Raw genomic sequence first — 22,742 nt, forward strand, 5'->3', positions numbered from 1 at the left:
GTACCAAGAAGCCCGAGCAGGAGGGACAGAATTATGGGCAGCCCTATTTTACACTGCAGAGGAAGAGAAGGTGTTTTAAATATGGCTTCCTCGTATGTCCAGCGGCAACCCCTGGCAGATGGCTATGCCAAACCTCTCATCTTTGCTTTTACTAGAGAATCTACACATTCAACCACATTTGGGGAAGGGGCTTTTTTATTTAAAAAAATGGGATAGAGAGGTATGTTCTTCTTTTAGACTCCTCATTTCTATGGTTGTAGCAGAAGGGCAGAAATCAGTTAGCATTACAGGTAGTCCTCAATTTACGGCCACAATGGAGCCACAAATTTCCATTCTTAAGTGAGTTTTATCCCATCTTACGATCTTCCCTGCCTCAGTTGTTAAGAGAATCACTGCAGTTGCTAAGTTAGTAACCCAGTTGTTAAGTGAACCTGGCTTCCCCATTGACTCTGCTTGTCAGAAGGTCACAAAACGGGAATCACATGATCCCAGAACAGTGCAACCGTCATAAATTTGATCCAGTTGCCAAGCATCTGAATTTTGATCACCTGACCATGGGGGTGCTGCAAAGGTCATAACTGTGAAAAATGATAAGTCACATTTTTTTCGGTGCCGTTATAACTTTGAAGAGTTACTAAATGAACTGTTGTAAGTCGAGGACTACCTGTATAAGGGACAGAAATAAGTTATTTCAAAACCTGAATGAAAGGCAATGTCATCCCAAAACTGCTTCTCCAAAAGGCAACTGGACTTTTTTCCCCCTTGAAAACGTTTTGCTTCTCTTCCAAGAAGCCTGAGAACTGAAACATTTTGAAGGGGGAAAAAAACCCCCAAGAAAGTCCAGTTGCCTTTTGGAAAAGCACCTTTGGGACGGCCATGATGTGGATGACTGAGAATCTCCATTAGACATTTGAAGCCTGTCAAAAAGGCAGAAGGAGGGCCCCCCTAGCCTCATGTGAGCATCTAGGATTTGCAGAAATTGTACGACCAAGTTGGGTCAGCCCCCCCCCCCCCACCTCTCAGCCCAACTCACCTTACAGGCTTGTTGTTATGGGGGAAACGGGAAGAGGGTGATACATTGGGTTTGTTTGCCGCTTTGAAATTATTTGTAAAAATCGTAAAGGCAGGATATAAATAAATAAGTAAATAAAATGAAAAATTTCCTTCTGGGTTATTTTGGGGTGGGGGGACTCTGGACATTCTGACTCAAGCCCCTTTTAGTGACGTTATCCCTCTCCCAACTGTGACTGCTAACCACTCCATAATAAAAGGGTGGCCCAAGCTAGCCAGGGGCAGAGAAACGATGCCCATCAAAAGCTGAGGATGGCACTACCTCATGGCCCTCTTCTTTTATAAAGGATATCCTTCTCCCAAAAGAAGACCTTTTCCAATCGATTCTTCGTGAAATCCATTCCACAATGCCAAAAATACCTTCTCTGCCATTGGGTAGATGGGACTGGCTTTCAGATATAGTTTTCAATTTGGGTATTCATTAACCCCCAAGATATCACAGGAGAAGGTGGGCTCAAAAAGCAGGGGTTTCTGCAACTGCAGCCACCACTGTTCCCTTTCCCTTTATGCTCACCTCCCGAACATCTGGTGTCATCTGCAATCGGCCCTCCGTCCCAGCAAATTTGCCGTCTACGTGCCCGTTGACATCACCCGAGCGCTGAGTCCCCAGCGTGACGTTCTTGGCGCGTAGCAATTTCTGTAGCAAGAGGTGGCCGGCTTCAGTGCGGCTGAGGCTGTTATTGTTAGTGGGCACCGTAACAGCAGCCGCCACAGTGGCTGCTTGCGAGACGGGCTCCCCGTTTGCTTCCCGCTTGACTGGCTGGGGGCCACTCATCAGTGCACACTGGGCTACCTCTTCCCTGGGTTCCTGTTTGATACAAACAAGGGGAGGGTCTCCCAATTGGGGCAAAGCTTTCCCCACAGCCAAGGAAGCCAATTCCCTCGTCTGCCCGTTGACCGCTGCTGTCTCCATGGGCACTTTGGTGGGGGACACTGAGTCTCTGAAGCTCCCGGGGCCAAGAGCCATTTCCTTTGTGTTTGGAGGGAAAAGCGCTGGGTTAGGTGAGAGCAGGGGACTGGGAGTGGTCGGCTGGTGTTTCTGGCTGGGAGCCGGCTGCTGTTCAGGGCTTTTAGCCAGGAGCAATGGGGATGGTCTCTTTGGCTCTGAAGGGCTGAGATGCTGAGGTGGTAGAGAGGCCACGCCAGCAACGCTCAAGGGAACGGAGGGAGTCTGAGGAGTCGGAAGCCTTGGTGCCCCCTGCTGGTGAGGACTGGGGGCCACCTGCTGGTTCACTGGGACCTTCTGGTGCTCGGCGGACGCAGCAAATCCCTGCTCGGGACGAAACTGGAATACAGCAAGAGGGGGCTGCCTTGGGATCTGCTGCCCCATGGGGCCGGGGAGGGGAAGCTGGGGAGCAGCTGGCCGGCCCTGGTCCAATGACACCTGGGCCTGCCCTGGATAAGGGCTGCCTTGCCGCAATGCTTGGTTCTGCTGCAGCAAATTCTGCTGATGCCGCTGCATGAGCAGAGCTTGCAGTTGCTGCTGCTGTTGAGGAGTGAGATTCCGGAGCTGTGGGTTTTTAGAGATGACTCCCTGAAGCTGAGCCCGGATCTGACCCATTACAGGGCTGGCCAGGAAGCTCTGGCCTTGGGCCGATGACTGTGGAACCATCATACTTTGCTGCTGCTGCTGCTGCTGCTGCTGCTGCTGCTGCTGCTGCTGCTGCTGCTGCTGCTGCTGCTGCTGCTGCAATGACATTATCAACCCAGGGTTTTTGGAAGTTCCCGCTGGGCTTTGAAGGCGCTGCTGCTGCTGCTGCTGCTGCTGCTGCTGCTGTTGTGCAAGTTGGCCCGGTAAGCCTTTGGAAGCTTGTTCCAGGTTTTGGCCCACCATCCTCTGCTGTGGAGCCATGGGGTTCTGCCCTTGGCTTTGCTGCTCCATCTGCTGACCGAGCAAATGGGGAGGCTGAGGGGCCTCCCGGTGCTGATGGTGATGGTGCGGCGGTTGCTGGGGAGACACCTCTTGCTGCAAGATGCTGTCCATTGCCGGGTGAGTCCGCAAGGGCTGCTGCAGATGGCTGCCTTGCTGCTGCAGGTTACTGTTTGGCTGCGGCTGCTGCATCTGCATCTGCATCGGGCCCATCAGGCTCTTCTGCTGAGAGTCCAGGTGAAGCTGCTGTGCTTGGCCCAGATCGGCCAGCTGCTGCTGCTGCTGCTTCTGTGGTTCCCCATGCTGCTGGAGCATCAGCTGAGGGGGCTGCTCTTGCAAAGGGGCTCCGTGGCCAGGCATCCCTTGCTGGTCAGGGGGATTCATCTGCCCTCCCAGCTCCTGACCTCCTAAATGAGGCCGAAGCTGTTGCTGCTGCAGGACTGCTCCCTCCTGGGGAAGGACGCTGGAGCCTTCCGGCCCTCCCTGCTGTTCCTTGACAGCCAAGCCCTGCTGCTGCTGCGGCTGCTGTGCTGGCAGGGCTGGCTGCATTCCCTGACTTGAGTGCAGGGGCTGGTTCAAAGACCCCTGCTGCGCAAAGTGCTGGATAGGCTCGGGGGCTATGCCCTGCCCTTGGCTAAGGGCACTTGGTGGAGGGGCTTGGGACAACATTCCTGCCTGCGTGCCCTGCCCCTGGCTGAGGAGGGCCTGGTGCTGGGCTAGGGAATTCTGTTGCTGCTGCTGCTGCTGCTGCTGCTGCTGGCCTAGCAACCTCTGCTGGCCAAGGAGCCCTGCCTGGTGTGGTGTTAGTGGCGGTGGGGGCGGCTGTTGCTGCTGCTGCTGCTGTTGAGGAGACAAAAGAAGCCGGTGCCCCATCATCCCCTGAGTCTGCTGGGCTAGCTGCTGAGGACAACCCAGGGCCCGATGTTGCTGAGGAGTCAACAGCATTGGCCTCTGGGCAGCCTGGTGGCTTAACACACCCTGATGCTGCTGCAGCATGGAGTGCCCGAGGATGACTTGTTGTTGCTGCTGCTGCTGCTGCGGAGAGAGTTGCTGGATCACAGCTCCCGGCTGGCTGTTCAGCAGCCCTTGTGGCTTAGGGAGCAGGTTCTGATTTGGCTGTGGAGTGGGTGGGGGTGGCGGTGGTGGCTGACCCATCAAACCAGATTGGACGATTGTGCTTTGTTGTTGTTGCTGCTGCTGCTGCTGCACGGATACCTGTCCCATCAGGTTTTGCTGCTGAAGCTGAAGTTGCTGTTGCTGCTGCTGTTGCACAGACATCTGTCCCATCATGCCTTGCTGCTGCTGCTGCTGCTGCATGGTCATTTGTCCCATGAAGTTCTGCTGCTGCAGCTTCTGAGCCAGCTGCAGCCTATGCTGCTGCAGCTGTCTCTCCTGTAACAGGCGGTTGCCAGGAAAGAAATTGCCGGCGGGGGTGGCCCCGGATGGGGGTGGCAACGGTGACTGTTGCTGACTCATGAACGGTAAGCCCTGTTGCACGGCCATGGGCGCAGCCTGAGGGAGGCGCAGGCCCCCCGGGACCTGACCAGGCAGGCCTTGTGTCCCCTGCTGGAGGCCGTGTGTAGAAAGCAACTGGCCGGGAAGCTTGTTCATGAGACGAGGGCTCTGGGAGGGGCTAAGGGCCATGACCGTGGAGGATTGTTGCTGGTGCTGCTGCTGCTTGTTGCGGTACTCAGCCATGAGGTTGGTATGTTCCTTCTGTTGCTTCCGCACCTGTGGAGTGGGAAAGAGAACATCAGAAGCAACTCCCCGGCTTATCTCCTTTTCTCTTCCCCAAGAGAGGGCAACTCTCTTTGCTCTGAAGGGTCAAGGATTGAACTCTAATCTCCCCACTGAAAATGTACTGTCTCCACCTGCTCTTCCGCCTAGCAATTGCCCCAATTCACTAGGCAATTCAATTCCCTCCTCCTCCTCATTCTCATTGGACATCTCAATCTGCAACCTGGAATTAAGGAGAAACTTCCTAACAGCGAGAACAATTAACCAATGGAACGGCTCGCCTTCAGACGTTGTTGTAGTGCTCCCATCACTGCAGGTTTTTAAGAAAAGACTGGACAGCCACCTGTCTGAAAAGGTATAGGGCAGTGTTGGTGAACCTTTTCGGCACGGAGTGCGCGCCAGAGAGCTGCTCTTCCGGTTTCTAGCGCTCCGGTATGTGCGAAGACCAGCAGGCTGCCGCGCACATGCATGCTGGAACCCAAAAGAGCAATAGGTGACGGCTGGCATGCCCAGAGAGATGGCTCTGCATGCCACTTCCGGCATGCGTCCTATAGGTTCGCCATCACTGGTGTAGGGTCTCCTTCTTGAGCAGGGGGCTGGACTAAAACAGTGGTTCTCAACCTGTGAGTTGAGACCCTTTGGGGGTCGAACAACCCTTTCACAGGGGTCGCCTAAGACCATCGGAAAACACATATTTTCGATGGTGTTAGGAACTGAGACACCAATTTTATGGTTGGGGGTCACCACAACATGAGGAACTGTATTAAAGGGTCGCGGCATTGGGAAGGTTGAGAACCACTGGGCTAGAAGATCTCCAAGGTCCCTCCCAACTCTATTCTGATTGACTGATCTTTACCTTAACTTGTTCAAACTCTCATTCGTCTTCCTCTGTTAGCACCCCTCACTCCAGAGGAAACAACAAATCTCTTGTTCTTATATTAGTTGTTATTCTTATTTCATTTATTCTATTTGTGTGTGCCGCCCATCTCACCCACTCTTACGTTATTTTGGTTCTGTTTCCATAGGTGGTGATGATCTTTGAGGATCTTTCAGCCACAGTTGAAACCGCACAAACAGCTCTCAGTTACCGGGTGAATTAAACTATCAATGAATAAATAACCTAGGGCCTGCTAATGTTGTGCACGTATGCACAGAAACACAGGCAGGTGTGCCACTTTCTTGGTCAAATCAGGAACCGTGCGTAGAGAGAGCCCCGATATGGGAACATACCTGATCCAGCTGCTTTTGGATCTTGCTCTGTTGCTCAGTTACAAGCTTCAGCTTTTCAGCGTCAGCCTCCGGGAACTCACGGCCGGCCTTTTTAGCCGTCCGCTGCTTGGCACACAGGGCCTTGCGGGACTTGCGGTGCACCCCGATTTGCTCCTCCAGCACCTTCAGCTGCATCTGGAGAAGCTGCTGGGTGTGGAAAAGCCACTCTTCATACTGACGCTGATCAGCCTCATCTGGAGATGGAAACAGAAGAGGAGGATTTGGGTAGCTGGAGAGCCACACCTATGAATCATGCCTTGCATAGGAAAAACAAAAACCGCTAACATCTGCAGCAAGTCAAGACTGAACACTGCAGGAAGCAGCACAGGATAGGTACATTTGCTTGTTTGATATTAAAATCTTCAGGATTCCCCCCCCCCCCACTTTCTTCCAGTTTTTCTGGATTTACTTTTTGTGCTAGGAACTAATATCTCAGGATGAGAAAGAAGGAAGACAAAAACTACAAATGTGCTGCATTAGGCGCTGACGCTGCTGCCTCCATCATATTAACATTGCTATTAATATTAATGTTATTAGTTAAAACGTGGTTTCTTGATTGTCATAATGACCTAGCTTACACAGTACATTGGATAAAGCCTGGATATCAAACTACAATGGCAGATTTCACACATTACGCTAAGCCAGACTTCAGCAAACCACATTATTGCACTGCAATGTGACAGGCTAGTTTCGGTGAAAGCACTTCTCCTGTTCAGGCATCTCTGTGGGTAACTAAGGCACCCCAGAAACATCACAACGCATGAACTGCCCTTAAAAATGCTTATTTGTATTGGCAAACAAACCACTTATTCAATAGAGCTAAAGATGACAAGACATTTCTCTTCCATTTTTCAGCATGCCAACTAGCATCCAGTAAGTGCTTTACAAAGTTATTGAATCTACCAATTGCATGTAGACTAAAAAAGAAAATATGATTGAATGATAACAGTCATTTTCAAGGTTGTATATTATTTTTCAACAGTCTTCAGCCAGTTTTTTAAAAATGTTCAGTCTGTTTTTATAGCAACTAGCTGATAAGCTGGCATTGTCGGGGTATTTATTTATAGGGGCAAAATGTCCGTAATTTCTAATGCTGGATTTTCCACCTTACCACGGGAAGCTCCCTTGTGGAGTACTGTGAAGCCATTACCATGGCAACTCCACTGCGCTGTACAGTAGAAGCCATTTTACAGCAGTAGAATCTATTTGAAGGCACAACAGGCTGTATTGTAACAGAACACACATCCCAAGGAGTCTTAGGGGTGTCTTACCCCCACAGGATTTGTTTCCAGAGAGTAAATCATCTGTGTACCAAGTTTGATTTTAACACAACAAGCCAATAAAAATAAGAATTACGTTGCTAGCCTTTTGTGTCAACCTTCCACACGTTCATGAACAGAAATATTTTTATGCAGCACAGAAATTGTACTTGGAACCTGAAAGCAATAGCTATTCCAAATTAAGCAATCCAAAATGATCTCCGCAAATAACTGTATTGTATGTAAGATGAGCTAAGAAGAGACTTCAAAGAAAAGCACTACCCAGCAGAACCCAGTCTAGGCGGCCAGCTACTCACTGATGACACCTTGAGCAAAAGTTGGAGGGTTTGGACGAGCCTGTGCTGGATCATTGTTGCGCTCCTGCAAGGAAGTTTAAATTATAATAACTATAAGCAGCCTTATCTTTTTAAAAATATTTTACAATAGCCATTTCATTTATGCACAAACTACCTCAAAATGGATTTTTGAAAAAAAAACCCTCCCCCTCCTATACTTTATTCCTTGAGATAACTTAAAAGTAACCTAATAAACTTTTACGGTTAAAATCAGTGGTTAAATTCAATTGTACTACTGGTTCTGTGGGCGTGGTTTGGTGAGCGTGGCAGAGCAATGATACTGCAAAATCTCCATTCCCATCACACTCTGGGGTCAGCCAGAGGTGGCATTTGCCAGTTCTCCAAACTACTCAAAATTTCCACTACCAGTTCTCCAGAACCTATCAGAACCTGCTGGATTTCACCCCTGGTTAAAATGAATCTCCACCTACTATTCTCTCTGTAGCATCTCTTATTCTCCACTGCCAATTGTGCAGAAACATTCAGCTTGGCAGGGATGAGGGATCAAGCACATAGTCAGCCTAGAATTGCTGCGCAACAGCAAAAGGGATATGACCAACACCTCCAGCCCCCCCCAGCCTCAAGGTTCCTTGGCAGGGCCTTATGTAATAGCTCCCAGGAGAAAACTGCCAGGCTTGGGGAAGATTCCTGTATTATAGGCAGAATAAAGTAATTTGCTTGAACTCTGCACATGTGGGTTTGGTTGTTGCACCTGACAACAACTGAATCACCTCACCTCCCCCCAAACCCACCAACAGAAAATGTCACATGGCCTGCCAATCACTGCTCACCTGCCCTCCAGTTACAGGTAAAATGTGATTTGTCACTTCAGATGAAGATGAAGCTCCAGATAACCTCTGAGCCAGCAAGGAGACTTGTTGCCTAGAAGGAGGAAGGATGCAAGACAGAGAGTGATTGGAAGATACCATATAAATATAATGGATACAGCTAGTATTAGTCTAGGATTGGATGGGCAACATCTGGATCTCCATTAAGCTTTTGGACTGCAATTTCCATCTCCCTTCACTTAATGACCACATTGTCTGAGACTGATAGCACTAGATAATTCAACAATTTTTGGTAGTGATCTCAATTATGCCTTTGATTTTATTATGGAGCATCCTACCTAAAATGTACTTTGTAATCGGAATTAGAAAATGTTTTATGCTTGTTTCCATGCATTTAATTCTGTATATTTGTCATAAACTTTATCTCACTATAATCCCACTAGGAATTATACATTTACTTCTCATGCCACAAATTTTTTATGAATATTTTTTTATTTTGTCTTCTATTAGATTGTGTTTTAGATTCTAAGGCTGTTGCATCAGATGAAGCTTCAATCATAGAAACACTTCAATTTAAAAATGTTAGTTCATGGTAGAATTTTAATACATCTGTGATAATGTAATAATGTAATAATTTTCCTACTTATATTAGACAGCAAATATTATCATTTAAAAAATGTAATCCAACTAATATTCAGATAATTTGGGATGCATGTAAGGTGAATGGAAGGACCTGGATCATTATTTATGTTGCTTGGTGAGGGAAATTTTAAAATCTTCAGTATCAACAGGAATTAAAGAAAGTTTAATTCAGTCAATGCAAAAAAAAACCTACCAAACAAACTTACAATGCTTTTATGTTAGCCAACATGGGGCTAACTGATTTCTATGCTGAGCAGGTTAAACTGCTTTGAGGAGAATTAAAGTTAAATTATTGGGAATCTGCAAAAATGCTGGTAAGTTGTTGGCACATCAACCAAATCAAAAGAGCGAACAAAATATTTGTTTCCAACTGAGGCTAGCCTTGGTACACAGGGCCTGTGGAGATGTCTGGGGTGCAGGTGCAACCTCTTGGCCCCAAGGAAGCAAACAAAGTGTGAGTTTGGTCACCTTTTTATTCGATTCATGACCTTCCAGGTTGGTGAAAGTTTCCGAGGAGGCGCATGCAGTGCTGTGCAGAAGCAGAAGGGACTGCTTTGTCAGGCAGCTGCATGATGTGATTCAGAAGCAGCCGTCATTTCCCAAGTGGCCACATTCAATTTTGATCACTTGGAAAATGGTAGCTGCTTCTGGAAACGTGCCATGAGGTCACTCAGGTTACCCAGCACTGCAGAAACCTCCAGAGCGTCAAAGGTTTTCAAAGTGTGCCATCAGTGACAGAGGGTAGGTGGGAGGAGTCCCAAGCTCTGCAGGGATCTAATGGGGGAGAAAAAGGCTGTGGAGACCCCACTGATGGTGAGGAAAGGCCTAAGCGCAGGGGTGAAATGCCTCTGAAATCTGCTACTGGTTTGCTTTGTGCGCGCATGCGCACCACAGGTGCTAAAAAGCATTTTCTAAGTCTGCAAAGGTAAGTAGAACAGCGGGGGGGGGAACAGCTGTGCCGCACGATTTAGATTATATATAATAAAATCATGGGGCACAGCTGGTTGTTGCATAACTGATCGACAGAACTGTTTTTTGTTTTTTTTTACTTTTTCTTTTTTTTACTACCGGTTCAGGCAAACCGTAGCATTTTTACTATCAGCCTGAACCAGTAGCATTTCACCCCTGCCTGAGTGGACCCAAGGGAGGGGGGGGGGAGAGTAGATGTGGGAACACTGCAACATTTCTGTGGTCAGTTGTAGCGACAAACAACCATAGGAGTGGTGCAACAGCTGTGATTTTGGGACTGGGTCATAAGTAGCTTTTGAGGGGTCTGCCAGAACCGTAACAACCATTAAGCAATTTTGCTTAACAACTATGCAACTGGTTGTTAAACAAGAACTTCCTTCAAAAGACAGGAAGGGACAAATGGCCTTTTAAAGTTTTTATTATTGCAATGTAAGTATCTCATCAGGAGCCATAATTAGAAAGCCACTGCTTCCAGAATATTCATGTAATATTAATGATTGTCTCCTCAATAATCAAATGAAAATTAAAGACACTGCCATGTAAGCTAGAGTAGCCCTTCTCTACTTACTCTGGAGCACAGACCCCAGTTCAGTAGGCACCAGACTACTATATTAACTCAGGCAGGAGGGCTGGTTCAAATAATCATTTATCTTTTACTTACAAAACTCGCTATTTGAATTTAAATAAAATGAGGAAGAAGTTCAAATTCTGTCGAACAACTGCTGCTATTGTTACATGGGCATCCTGCCTTAATACCTTCTGGTCCATCAACGGTCCAGTTTTCTGCTTACCTGTTCATGCCCGGAGCAACCCCAATGCTGCCTTGTGCCATGACCTTCTTGATACCCTTTAGAGCTACCATCTTGGCTTTGGCAATGGGATCCATTATGTCCTCAGTAGCAAATTTATCTAGATCTTTACAAGCACATGGGGGGACAGGAGGTGGGAGGTACAAACAAGAGAGAAAAGAGACCAACATATGAGGAGGCTATGCATTGCTGATATCTCAACATTAAAAGCACTTGTGATCTAATGCATAATTCACTAAAACAAAGAGTTAGTTGACCAGAAAATCACCCCTTGCTGAAGACTTGCTGGAAATATTAAACTCTAATTCTCTGCTGCCATTTAATGATCACCTGGATTTCTATTGCTTGCATACAGGAAACTCAAACAAACATCACCACCAATCTACAGCAGCTTCAGGCTACTATTTCTAATATGGGAGTGAATTGAGCTCACCATATGACAGCTCTAAACTCACAGAGAACTAATTCTTTAGAGCTCTTCTTCATATGTATAAATCTCACCTGACTGATATGGTATCCTCCCTGTACGCACAGTTACATATAGATATGCCCTATGGAATTTTGATGCGTTTTTCAGATGTGCTGCTACACAGCTTCCAGTTGGCTGAAGCTATTTAAGTCAGTAGATAGAAATGATAAGATGAAAATAAAGGCTAGGTGTGATCTAGGCTGATTCGCTCAGATCACATTGAAAACAGAATGTACACACACACATACTGTATTTTGCACTTGGATATTTGTTATTCATGTTAAACTATGTGCTTTTCTTAGCAGATTAAGAAAAGACTGCCTTTGAATTTAGATCAGGTTTGGCATTGAAAATGCCATGGCATTCAATTCTCCACATATTTCCTTTTCTGTTAGCCCCTTTAATTAGTTAGAATAGCAAATTTTAACTTGCAATTAAAGCAGGACTTGCATAATGGCAATTAAGAACTCTACATATCCTGGCCAAAATGAAATAAATAGGCTGATATACAGGGAATCCTCAAGTTATGAATGTAATTGAGCCTGCCCATTCCATTTGTACCTTGAGGATTTGTGGGAGTGAATCTCGTACCTTGAATGAGATCACTCCCTGCTTTCGTGCATGCATTCGCTAATTTAATGTGTAGGTGAATGCACAGTTCATTAAGTGCACATGAGGTATCTCAGGGTGGGGAAGACCTGGGGGGGGGATAGTGATGGAGCAGGCCCCCAAGGCCTCCCCAACTCACTAAGATACCTCATACTTCCCACTCCTTGCTGCGCTGCACTCACTTATCTTGCAAAGATCTGTCTCCTCTCTGCCGATTCTTTTTTTCGCTCTGAGGGAGAGAAGAGTCGATGGAAGCTCCTGGGCGCGAAAAGTGTTTGCGGTGCCTGTCACCTACTCATCCCCCACCTCCTTTCCACCACCACCGGGACACTTTTCATCCAGATGGAGACCTGATGGAGACTGGATGCTTCATCTGTGTGCAACTGTGTGGGGCCTTTGAAAACAGAGGGATTTGCTCCGTATTGAAATGACCCATAGGCACCTATGAGGCCTTTGAAAATCGATGGATTTGCTTCATTTTGAAACGCCCCAGAAATATCTATGAGGCCTTTGAAAATGGAGTGATTTGCTCCATTTTCAAAGGCCTCATAGGCGTCTATGGCGTGTTTCAAAAAAAGTGAATCCCTCCATTTTAAAAGGTCTCGTAGATGTCTATGGGGCATTTCAAAAGGGAGAGAATTCCTCAGTGAAGCAGCTTTCAGTCTCCGTCTCAGCAAAAAGTATCCTGGTGGCAGCAGAAAGGAGTTGGGGAGGAGGAGCAGAAGGCAGGCACCACAAACAGTTTTCGTGCCAAGAATGAATGTTTCTGTGGTCTGTGATCTTGCATGAGTTCAGGCACCCAGTCACTGCAAAATAGGTGCTGAACTCGCACAATATTACGACACCCAAGAGCTTCCATCAACTCTCCTGTCCCTCAAAAGCAAAGTAACCATGGCAGAGAGGAGACCGATCTTGTAAGGTAAGTGAGTCCAGCCCCGGGCAGAATGGGAGGGGAAGCAGCTATGGGGAGCGGGGGAAATAGGGTGAATGTTGCTGGCCTGCAGTCTTTCATAAGGGTGAACGCTGTGGTGCTGCAACATTTGTAATTTTGGAACTTGCTCGTAAACACTAGGAGGTGCTTATTTCATAATTTCGAATGGGCGCTGGGTGCTAAATGAACCCTCGTAACCCGGGGATTAGCTGTAATTCCCATCATGTAAGAGAAAGAATGGCAGAATCTGGCAGTGGAGTCAAAAGAGGAATTAGCCTAGAGTCTCTATATAGTCACAAATGGACCAAATCCAACCCTCTTGAATTCCATTGATCCTTATCTAATGTCAAGTTAGTGCTAACCATTAGCTGAGTAGATGCTTATATATAGGTATAATTAGTAATAAAGTTTAACTGGAATTTCGCATGTGGTCCTGATCTTTTACACCTGATACATACCAGTATCAGGAAAGAAACTGTTAGCCAACTGCTGCTGCTGCTGCTGCTGCTGTTGTTGTTGCTGCTGCTGTTGCATCACAATTTGCTGAGGCTTAAGTCCCATCATTTGCTGCTGCTGCTGCTGCTGCTGGACACCTTGCATATTCTTCTGGGCTAAGAGCTGCTGTTGGGTCTGTTGGTTGTGAGCTGCCTGCATGCCATGCTGGGGGGTAAGCAGTTGAGATTGGTTCTGAGGCACTGCCAGGTGTGGTGCTAGCCCTTGGTTTTGCTGGGGACCAGCCAGACGTTGTTGCTGCTGCTGCTGCATCAGTTGCTGGTTGCCCACCATGCCCTGTGGTCTGGCCACAATGCTCAACTGAAGCTGTTGCTGAGGACTTACTAGCTGCCCATCATGAGGTTGGGGAGGGGGAGCAGGATGTGCCAATACAGTGTGGGGCTGGAGGTGTTGGGAACCCCCTGGCATTTGGGCAGACATCTGCTGTTTCTTCTGCAGTTCCTTCTTTTCATGTTCCAGCAGATCTTCAATCAGGAGAGGGAGCTCACTTGCCACCAAGGAGCTTTCCATTTTGTCTAGTTCATCAGCTGGAGAATGCTGTTGACTGCTACTCAAACTCAAGGGTCCTCCATCTAGCTCAAACTTTTCCAGGATGGAATTAGTGTTGTTGGGCATTGAGACAGGAATAAGCGATGGACGAGTTTGGGTGCTGTAGAGGACTTTATCTGATATGGGAGGGTGATTGTTGCTGTGGAACTGAGTCATGCCAAGTTGCACTCCACCAGGACTCATAAGATTCTGGTTGGTTTTGATGTTGACTCCTAAAGTAGCAATCATTTTCTCTGCTCCTTCAGATTTCACAGGAGGCTTCTCTACAGTGCTAGTGTTAAACTGGCAGGGCGAGGATTTTAAACACCCTTCTTCTATCTTGGGTTTGATATCAGCTGGCAGGCTAGCCATTTTGCTGTCCAGCAGGTCACTTTGGGCCTTGAAGGTTGCAAGGATGGGGGATGGAGACACCCTTGCAGAAGATGAACAGGGAACCTGAAGAAGACCAAGTCCCTCTTTCACTTTGGGAACATCATCTCTGGGAATTAATGGTGACTTCTGTTCATCTGGCTTGCCAACACCAGCAGAAGGAGCATCCTTGAGGTAGGGACTTACGGAGGGTTCTTTTTTAAGCCGATCCTCACGTTCAGCCTTTTCGTTGGCAGATTCCACCAACCGCAGATGCTCATTGAAGATATCCTTCTTATCTCCAGTATCCAGCTCTGGGTCTGTATATGCCAGCAAATCAAACTCATCACCATTTAATAGATCATCGAGGTGAGGGTCATTGGTTTCCAGGTTATCTAGGTTGTCAAGATCATCATCACCCTTGGCAACGTCTGGATCAAGGCTTAAGTTGGCCAAGTCATCGTCATCTTCAACAAGATCCTTGTGAGAATCAAACTCATCATCCAAATCGGGTTCCACAGGGACCTCGCAAGGTAATGGCCTACTGACCAGACTTAGCTGATTCTTGCCAGCGGCTGGGGTAGAATCAATGTTAGTTGAGGTGAGGGGTACATCTTTAGGGACAGATGAAGAGGATGTCCGAGCTGCGATGTGTCGCACTTCCATGTTGCCGGGGGGCAATATCAACTGGGGAATGGCCTTGGCATGAGAGTGATGATTATTGCTCATCTCTGAATCCTGAAGAGAGGATGAAATAGGGATTTTCTGTGATTGTAGGCCTTGGTTTCCCAGGACAGGGGCCTGCACAGGCATAACAGAAGCTTTCAAAGCCTGATTGGTGCTATCGTTCCCAGGCAGGAAGAATCTGGGTCGAGCCTGAAGATTCTGTTGGATGAAGGGAGGGCCAGCTCCACTTCCTAGCACTCCCTTTGGGATGTGGTGCCGCAACTCAATGAACTGGGCTCCCAGTGGGCCAGAGGAAGTCTGAAATTGTTCACCAGGACTGGGCAGGCGTGGCGCCAGGCCTCCCAAAGTTTGTCGACTTAGGTCTTGGGTGGGGGGCTGGGGGAAACGTGAAGAGATTGGGAGACGCATGGATGCTGCTTGTTGTTGTTGCTGCTGCTGCTGTTGCCACATCTGTTGCTGTGTAGGTGGCGTTTGGAAGACACTGCGGGGATAAAAGGGCTGGGAAGCTGCTGTCACCGATGGCCTGAAAAAGGAGACATTTTTTAAAAAATGGGTTGGGTAACCTAAATGGCTTTCTGAAGTCGGTCCAAACAGCAAGATGGGAAATTTACAAATTTGATAGATCAATATCTTTCATAACTCCCCCCTCCCCCCAGGTAATGGTGCCAGTATGAAGAAATCCTCAAAAATAGGGGTCAGTTTCCCTACTAGGTGGCAGTTGTGACTAGTATCTGTTTTTATCCAGTTTTACTATTCTGCCATCTCTATCCTTTTGTTTGCAACTTTCCCCCCGTTTAAATCATTTGTAAACCACAGTTGCCAAGAATTGGGCAGCAATATAAATTTAATAAATGAATAATATGCACAGCTTACTTCTGCTACTCCATATCATCGTTTTATCACTGAATTTCTGTGGCACAATAGCAATAGCACTTAGACTTATATACCACTTGGCAGTGCCCTCTGTAAGTGGTTTTCAGGGTCAGCCTATTGCTCCCAACAATCTGGGTCCTCAACTTACTGACCTCTGAAGGATAGAAAGCTGCGTCAACCTTCAGCCTGGTGAGATTTGAACTGCCAAATTGCAGGCAGTTGGTAGTCAGCAGAATTAGCCTGCAGTACTGCATTCAAACCACTGCGCCACTGCGACTTAATTCTAGAATGCTTTGCGGGGGGGGGGGGAGATGCATAAATGTGAGTGGAGTGAGTCACAAACAAGCAAGATACCTCCTGTTGGCTAGAAAGTGAGACCTACTGATCAATGATTTGCCTCCTTCCTTCAGTCCATCTTGCTATTGTGACTGGATTGGCTTTTCTAACACCAGCTAGAGTTTTACCTGCCATTGATATCCATGGCAGAGGGTGTTGCTGCTGGAGGTGGCCGGGCGCCTCGGTCCTCCTGTATATAGGATGACTGTACCATCACACCACTGGGCAGCTTGCTGCCTCCTGGAGCGCTCCCCAGGCTGCCAAGTAGTCCCTTGTCCTACAGAAAGGAAGAATCAACATTCAAAACTATTACTGCTTGACAGAACAGTTTGAGTTCTTGGGGTCGTTTGTGTCTCTGAGCTTGGTTGTTTTCTTGCCCATGTTTTTATTCCCAGCTAGGTAACATCAACATACTAGCAGTTTTCAGGAGGCAACTGGACTTTGTTTTTTCTTGTGAAGATGTTTCACTTCTCATCCAAGATGTCTCATCCAGACTTTTAGCACTGTTGATGTTACGTTGTTGGGTAATGAAACACAGGCAAGAAAACAATCACGTTCAGAGAGCACCAAGAACCCCACAGTTCAACCCTGAGCTACAACTATTGTCTTCTGTTAGTATGAGTTCTATATAGAGTAAAACGCTTTCCAGAAAGTCATAATGTAAAGTCACCTTATAGGGGAGATGGGCGACATAAAAACTTAATGAATAAATAAAAAATACCATATTTTTCAGAATATAAGATGCACCTTTTTCCCTAAAAAAAGAGGCTAAAAATCTAGGTGCATCTTATATACTGAATACAGCATTTTTTGCCTCCTGAAACTTTGCCCCTTCACCAAAATGGCCGTGCATATCCTGTAGAAGGCTTTTATAGAGCTCCTGGGGGCCGGGGAGGGCAGAAATGAGCGAAAAATGGCCCATTCTTTGCCCCCCCCTTAAACCTCAGCACTCTATAAGCTTCCTAAAGGCTATCCGTGCCCTTTTTGAGAGAAAAAACTGACCTGTTTTTGTGAAAAATGGGCCATTTATTGCTCGTTTTTTGGGGGGGGCACCCCCTAGGAGCACTCTACATACCCCTAAGGGCTATTCATGCCCTTTTGGGGGGGGGGAACGAGCCCATTTTCGTGAAAAATGGGCAATTTTGGGGAGGTTTGCAGAGTGCAAAAAATATTTTTTTTAATTTTCCTCTTCAGAACCTTGCTGCATCTTATACTCAGGTGCGTCTTATACTCCGAAAAATACAGTAAATAAAATAAATAATGTACAAAGTTTAGCGCACTCAGAGCATCACCCAATTATATTCATTTGAACATTTATCTCACTAGATTTAACACAATTTAGCATTATAGATTTAACACTACACATTTAACCCACCAGGGCGGTATCAATTTTTTAAAACACTGGACCCAGCAGCGTCCAGTGTGTGTAAAAAGTTATGCATACAACAGATAGAGCAGATTTAGACCCTGGTAATGTCTTTGTTCCAGAATGTCAGAAAAAGCATCTCTTTCAGATTCTGAATGGAATCTGTAGGAGAAGGAATGGCAGAACCTGAGGGCAGGGTGAAAAGGGACATCAGCCCAGAATCCCTACATAGCTACAAGCGAATTAAGTCCAACCCTCTCTTCGGTGCTGTTGACCCATATCTAACTCTTCCCAGATGCTGACAACTAGTTGAGAAGATGCCTTACCAATACCAGTAAATCGGTTTCATTGGTCCTTCGAACACGGACCCTATCTTTCGTGCCTGACAGAATCCTTTGGGGGATATATCAAAAACAGTATGGAAAGCCAGATTCCACAATTCACAGTGCAGTTGGATCCAGGTCTCCGTCTGGGGCTACAGTCCCTACCTGTGCCGATGGGTAAGGAGTCATGCTGCGGTTGATCTGCTCGAAGCCTGGTCCGGTGCCCTCGGTGTTCCAGGAGGACTGAACACCGGTGGCTGCGGCTGCTGCGCTCTCTTTTTCTTGCCTCAAGTTGTTCCTCTGGATCTGCTGACGGATAAGCAACTCCCGGAGTCTCTGACGCTAGTAGAGGAGCAAAGGAACAGGGCAGAGAGAGTGATGAGTACCTTGTGCTCAGAAGCCCTTTAAGCAAATCTGCCTTTCTTGCCTCCTTCAAGACACAGATAATTCTTCATTACCATCCTTCACTTCATTGCTACGCGCTCAGGTAGCTGGACTGGAAAAAGACCATTAAGGCATTTCCTGTCTCTCGGTCCATCTGCTCTGGTTCCCATAAAGCTGAAATCCAACTTCCCTGGCCCAATGTAATCCACTAACCTGACGCTGTTTTTCCATCTCTGTCTGGGTAGCGTTGCTGCCAACGGCCCCCTCCTGGCCAGACGTCAGTTCTTGCAGCTCCCTGCTGGGGGGTCCTATTGCCCCCTCCTCTCTCTTGTCACTTGAAGGCATGCCTCCTCGTGGCAGAAAGGACATGGCTCCATCTTGCTGTGAAGGGGGCTGCTGGGGCAGCACCGACGGAGGTCGCAACGGGGAGATCGTATACGGATCTGGGGTGTTCTTGCTTGGGCCCAGAGGGCTCCCAGCCTGGTGGAAGCCCGGTGAAGAAACGTAGCTTGTGCTTTGAGGTTTGCCAGGAGCAAAATGGCTGTTGACCCCTTGTGAAGGAGAGTTCTTGATGGGCTCATTGGGAGGGAAGGTGAACCGCATCTGCGGCTGAGCACTGGGAAAGACACTGGCGCCAGGAGAGCGGATAAACTGAGACTGCTGGTTGGTCTTTGGGTGGGACTCAGAAGGGGGTGGCACCGCTGAGAAATTCCCAACTGCCAGGGTATTGTGGGAGACAGGCATCGGCTTGAAGCCAACATCTGGCATTTGAGCCCGAGGGGGCTTGTGCAGGGGGGCAAAGGGGTCCCGGGACTGGGGCCGGGAGGGTGGCCGGGAGTAGGGGTCAGGAGACTGAAAGCGAGGAGTGACGGGAGACTGGCAGAAGGCTTCAGTGGAGAGGGGACGGGGAGTGAGAGGGGACTGGGAGCTTGACTGAGACTGTGGGCTGGCAGGTATGCGTGAAAAGGGGTCCGAAGGCAACGAGCGGGGAGGCAAAACGCAGCAGGGCTCTGGGGGTTGGGGCTGAGGCCTCGGGGTCAGTGGGGGCTGGGCATAGGGATCTGGGTAAGGCGACTGCCTGTAGAGATCAGCCTGGCTGGGTGGGGAAGCAGCCAGAGGGTGGGAATCTGGGGGACGATGCCCTAAACCTGGGCTTTGTGGCTCCACCTGAGACTGGCGTGGGGTGAGAGGGGCTTTAAAAACGTCCGGGGCCTTCATTTCATTGGATGGGAGAGCACTGGAAGGGGAGTTGCTATAGCTGCAGCTGTAACTAGGAGAGCCGATCCCTCGACCGGAATCTTCCTTCTTGATATCCAATCCCTTTTTTTGCTGCTCCCCAAAGGGTGGTGGGGAAAGCAGAAGCGCAGCTCGCTGAGGGCTTCCAGGCACAGTCAAGTTTTCCAAGGATCCAGTGGGGCAGCGTGGCTTAAGGAAAGGGTCCGGCGTGGAGGGCTGATGCCTTGGGGTTCCAGGTGGGGTGGGCTGCAACTCTCCAGCTTGCGGGGACGGACGAAGGTTTGGTAGGAGCGGAGATTGTCCAGAGGAGGCAGAAGAGGAAGAGACAAAGCCGCTAGGCACTGTAGGACTCTGGCCCACCAAGGAGGGGGAAGGAAAACCTGGATCTGGTGGGGGGCAAGCAGAGGCCATGCCGTAGGGCTCGTGCAAAGGCACTTGCACAGGGGGCTGGGCACTGGTGGCAGAAGAGGGAAGCTTAAGGAAGAGCTCACTGGGCGACTCAATACCCGGCCCACTTGGCAGAGCTGCAGTGTGATTAATGTAGAGGGACTGTCCCGAGGCTGAAGCAGTAGAGGAAGAAGGTGGCAACGGCTGAGGGGCACCAGGCAGCACCCCCGGCTGAGATGGTATGCGCAGATGAAGCGTGGGGCGGTCAGGCCTTCGCAGCACCTCCACTTTGGTTTGTTTGCTGATCTGGCTCTCAGCTTGCTGTGGAAAAGGGAAAAGAAAGTGCCCCAGAGGGACAAAGGCATCGTCAATGCCAGAAGAGCAGACGCAAAGGCAAAATACGAAGAGTTTAAAGTTTTAAGGGACGTGGGAAGCCAGATACTCCTGGGGAGGCAGGAGAAGAAGAGTATCTAAGTGACCCTTGAAAAACCCGGAGGCACCATCAATGGTCTCTGTTCTGTCTCTCTCTAAATTTGATTAATGTGTACTGAAAAATACCGTTTCCCAAAACATAAGACAGTGTCTTATTTTCTTTTTATAAGTCTACTGCTATTTTGACCCCTGAAATAAGTGCTTGGCCTTATTTTCGAGGAGGTCTTTTTATTTTTGAGATGCAGAAGGCAGGAGCATTGTCACCTCATGGCTGCTGCTGTGTTGCAATATTTTCAGGGAAGGCTTATTTTCGGGGGAGGGCTTATTTTAGTGCATGTGCTCAAAAGCCCGAAAAAGATCTTCTTTTCAGGGGAACGGGTTAGGGGTCAAAATCCAACACAGGATTCAGCTTTTTGCAGCACAGAATTACATACAACCTTGGTAAGAATATATTCCATACGTGTACCACGGCATGTCAGCGCCTAGTTTCCCCAAATTTCCCTGTCCTGGTTTCAACCAATCCCGGTTCATATCTATTGTCTTACCTACCTTCTGCACCTTGTTGATGCGATGGGCTGCCCGGTTATCTTTGGCCTTTTGCTGTCAGAGAAATAAGAGTAAGGTGAGAGAAGGCAAACAAAATCCCTCCCATACAACCCCTCTCCAGTCACTCAATGCTATTGAACAAGTCACATAATTTGTTATTTCCAAATCATCAAAATATACAGTATGTTAATATTATGAAAGATAGTTTGGGCTGGGGGTTAAGGCTAGACAGCAGGAGACTGTGAGTTCTAATCCAGCCTTAGCCATGAAAGCTGACTGGGTGACTCTGGGCCCATATATCTGTTCAACCTGCCTCACAATATGAAATAATTGACTATTGCTAATGGCTATCAATTCAAAACACTTCAAAAAAGAAAAAGATAAAATATTTTGCCTCAAAACTTTCATTTCTCTAGCAATAGCATTAGACTTATATACTGCTTCACAGTGCTTTAATGCCCTCTCTAAGTAGTTTACATAATCAGCATATTGCCCCCAACAATCTGGGTCCTCATTTTACCAACCTTGGAAGGATGGAAGGCTGAGTCAATCTTCAACCGGTCAGGACTGAACTCCTGGCAGTTGGCAAAATTCACTTGCAATACTGCATTCTAACCACTGCGCCAGCATGGCTCTTAATACATAGTCACTCTAAGTCATATACTGTTAAGTATATAACATCCTTTTGGGATCAAAATCACTTATCCAAAGCACGGTGTAATGTTTTAAAAATCAGATATCTGCCTGCGTTTATAGAAAGCCAGACAAATCCGAGTATTTGTAGAAGAAGGCGGGAAATAGGGACTCTTTCCTTTAACCCCACTTTCTTGCCATGGTTGGTAGAGCAAACATTCAACAAGGGGGGAAAAGGGATTCCTGAGCAGTTGTTGTCCAGTGGAGCAAATGACAGGGGCTGCAGCTGTCCTCAGAATGGAAGAAAAGAAAGTAAATAAGAAGTGACAACCCAAAACTATTCTGTTCTGGGTATGTAGAAGCAGGGGAGTATCCAAGAAATATTAGAATACTGCCCAAAATACTGAACAAGATAGAACAGGAGAAGTCCTGCTATTCCCACAGAGCTGGCTAGCTTTGGCTGCATCAGAACAGAAGAAAGGCTTGCTAGGAATTTCTTTCGGCAGGCCAAATGGGCTTGAAAGACCCTTGGATCACAGGATTATTACAGAGTACAGAATAACAGAGTTGGAAGGAACATTGGAGGTCTTCTAGTCCAACTCTCTACTCAATCAGGAGAACCTATACCACCCTGGAAAAATGGCTGTTCAGTCACTTCTCAAAAACACCCAGTGATGGAGCATCTACAACTTCTGGAGGCAACTCATTCCACTGATCTGGAAATTCCTCCTTAGTTGGTTCTCTCCTTGATTAGTTTCCACCCATTGCTGCTTCTCCTGCCTTCAGGTGCTTTGGAGAACAAGCCCATCCCACCCTCTCCCCGACAGCCCCTCAAACACTGGAAGACTGCTATCAGGTCACCCCAGTCCTTCTCTTCCATAGACATCTAGACTAGATTCGTTAGACTACACTATACTGAACTAGCAAACCTTACATTTATTTAGAATTTTAAAAAAGAATCAAAGTATAAAAGAGAAGAAAGAGAAAAAGGAAGGAGGAATAGAATTATGACTTCTGCCTTTCTTTTGGTTGAGTAGTTGCCATCTTGCTCTTTCTCCTCCCTCTTTTCTCCCCTCTTAGTTAGTAATTGTCTTCCCCATCCCTTTTAATCTTTTCTAGTCCCCAAACAAATGATCCATCTGTTAAACTACTGAAGTTTGCAGATGATATAACAGTGATTGGTCTCATTCGAGAAGATGAAACTGCATACAGACGGGAGGTTGAACAACTAGCGACCGGAACGATCTGGAACTGAACACACTCAAAACCGTAGAAATGGTGGTAGACCATACCACCCTCCCATACTACCACCTCTTACAATACAAGACAACACAGTATCAACAGTAGAAA

At 47.5% G+C, this 22,742-nt stretch overlaps 1 protein-coding gene across 7 annotated transcripts in view; it reads right to left on the reverse strand.

Moving 5' to 3' along the window:
- The window catches only part of KMT2D (lysine methyltransferase 2D), a 128,054-nt gene that overhangs the window by 33,947 nt on the left and 71,365 nt on the right, over positions 1-22,742 (reverse strand). For all 7 annotated transcript variants that reach the window (XM_087710282.1, XM_087710286.1, XM_087710283.1 and 4 more), the window contains 10 exons: positions 20,763-20,813; positions 18,372-20,102; positions 17,940-18,116; positions 16,214-16,362; positions 13,238-15,399; positions 10,753-10,876; positions 8,354-8,444; positions 7,524-7,587; positions 5,909-6,141; positions 1,586-4,672 (listed from right to left, as the gene is read on the reverse strand). In XM_087710282.1, the coding sequence (XP_087566408.1) occupies positions 1,586-4,672; positions 5,909-6,141; positions 7,524-7,587; positions 8,354-8,444; positions 10,753-10,876; positions 13,238-15,399; positions 16,214-16,362; positions 17,940-18,116; positions 18,372-20,102; positions 20,763-20,813 (7,869 nt within the window). The remainder of the gene's footprint in view (positions 1-1,585; positions 4,673-5,908; positions 6,142-7,523; positions 7,588-8,353; positions 8,445-10,752; positions 10,877-13,237; positions 15,400-16,213; positions 16,363-17,939; positions 18,117-18,371; positions 20,103-20,762; positions 20,814-22,742) is intronic.

The sequence above is a fragment of the Thamnophis sirtalis genome, unplaced genomic scaffold, assembly GCF_051295495.1.
Source record: "Thamnophis sirtalis isolate CommonGarterSnake01/CBP01778 unplaced genomic scaffold, rThaSir2_p1.2 scaffold_3, whole genome shotgun sequence".
Classification (NCBI taxonomy): domain Eukaryota; kingdom Metazoa; phylum Chordata; class Lepidosauria; order Squamata; family Natricidae; genus Thamnophis; species Thamnophis sirtalis.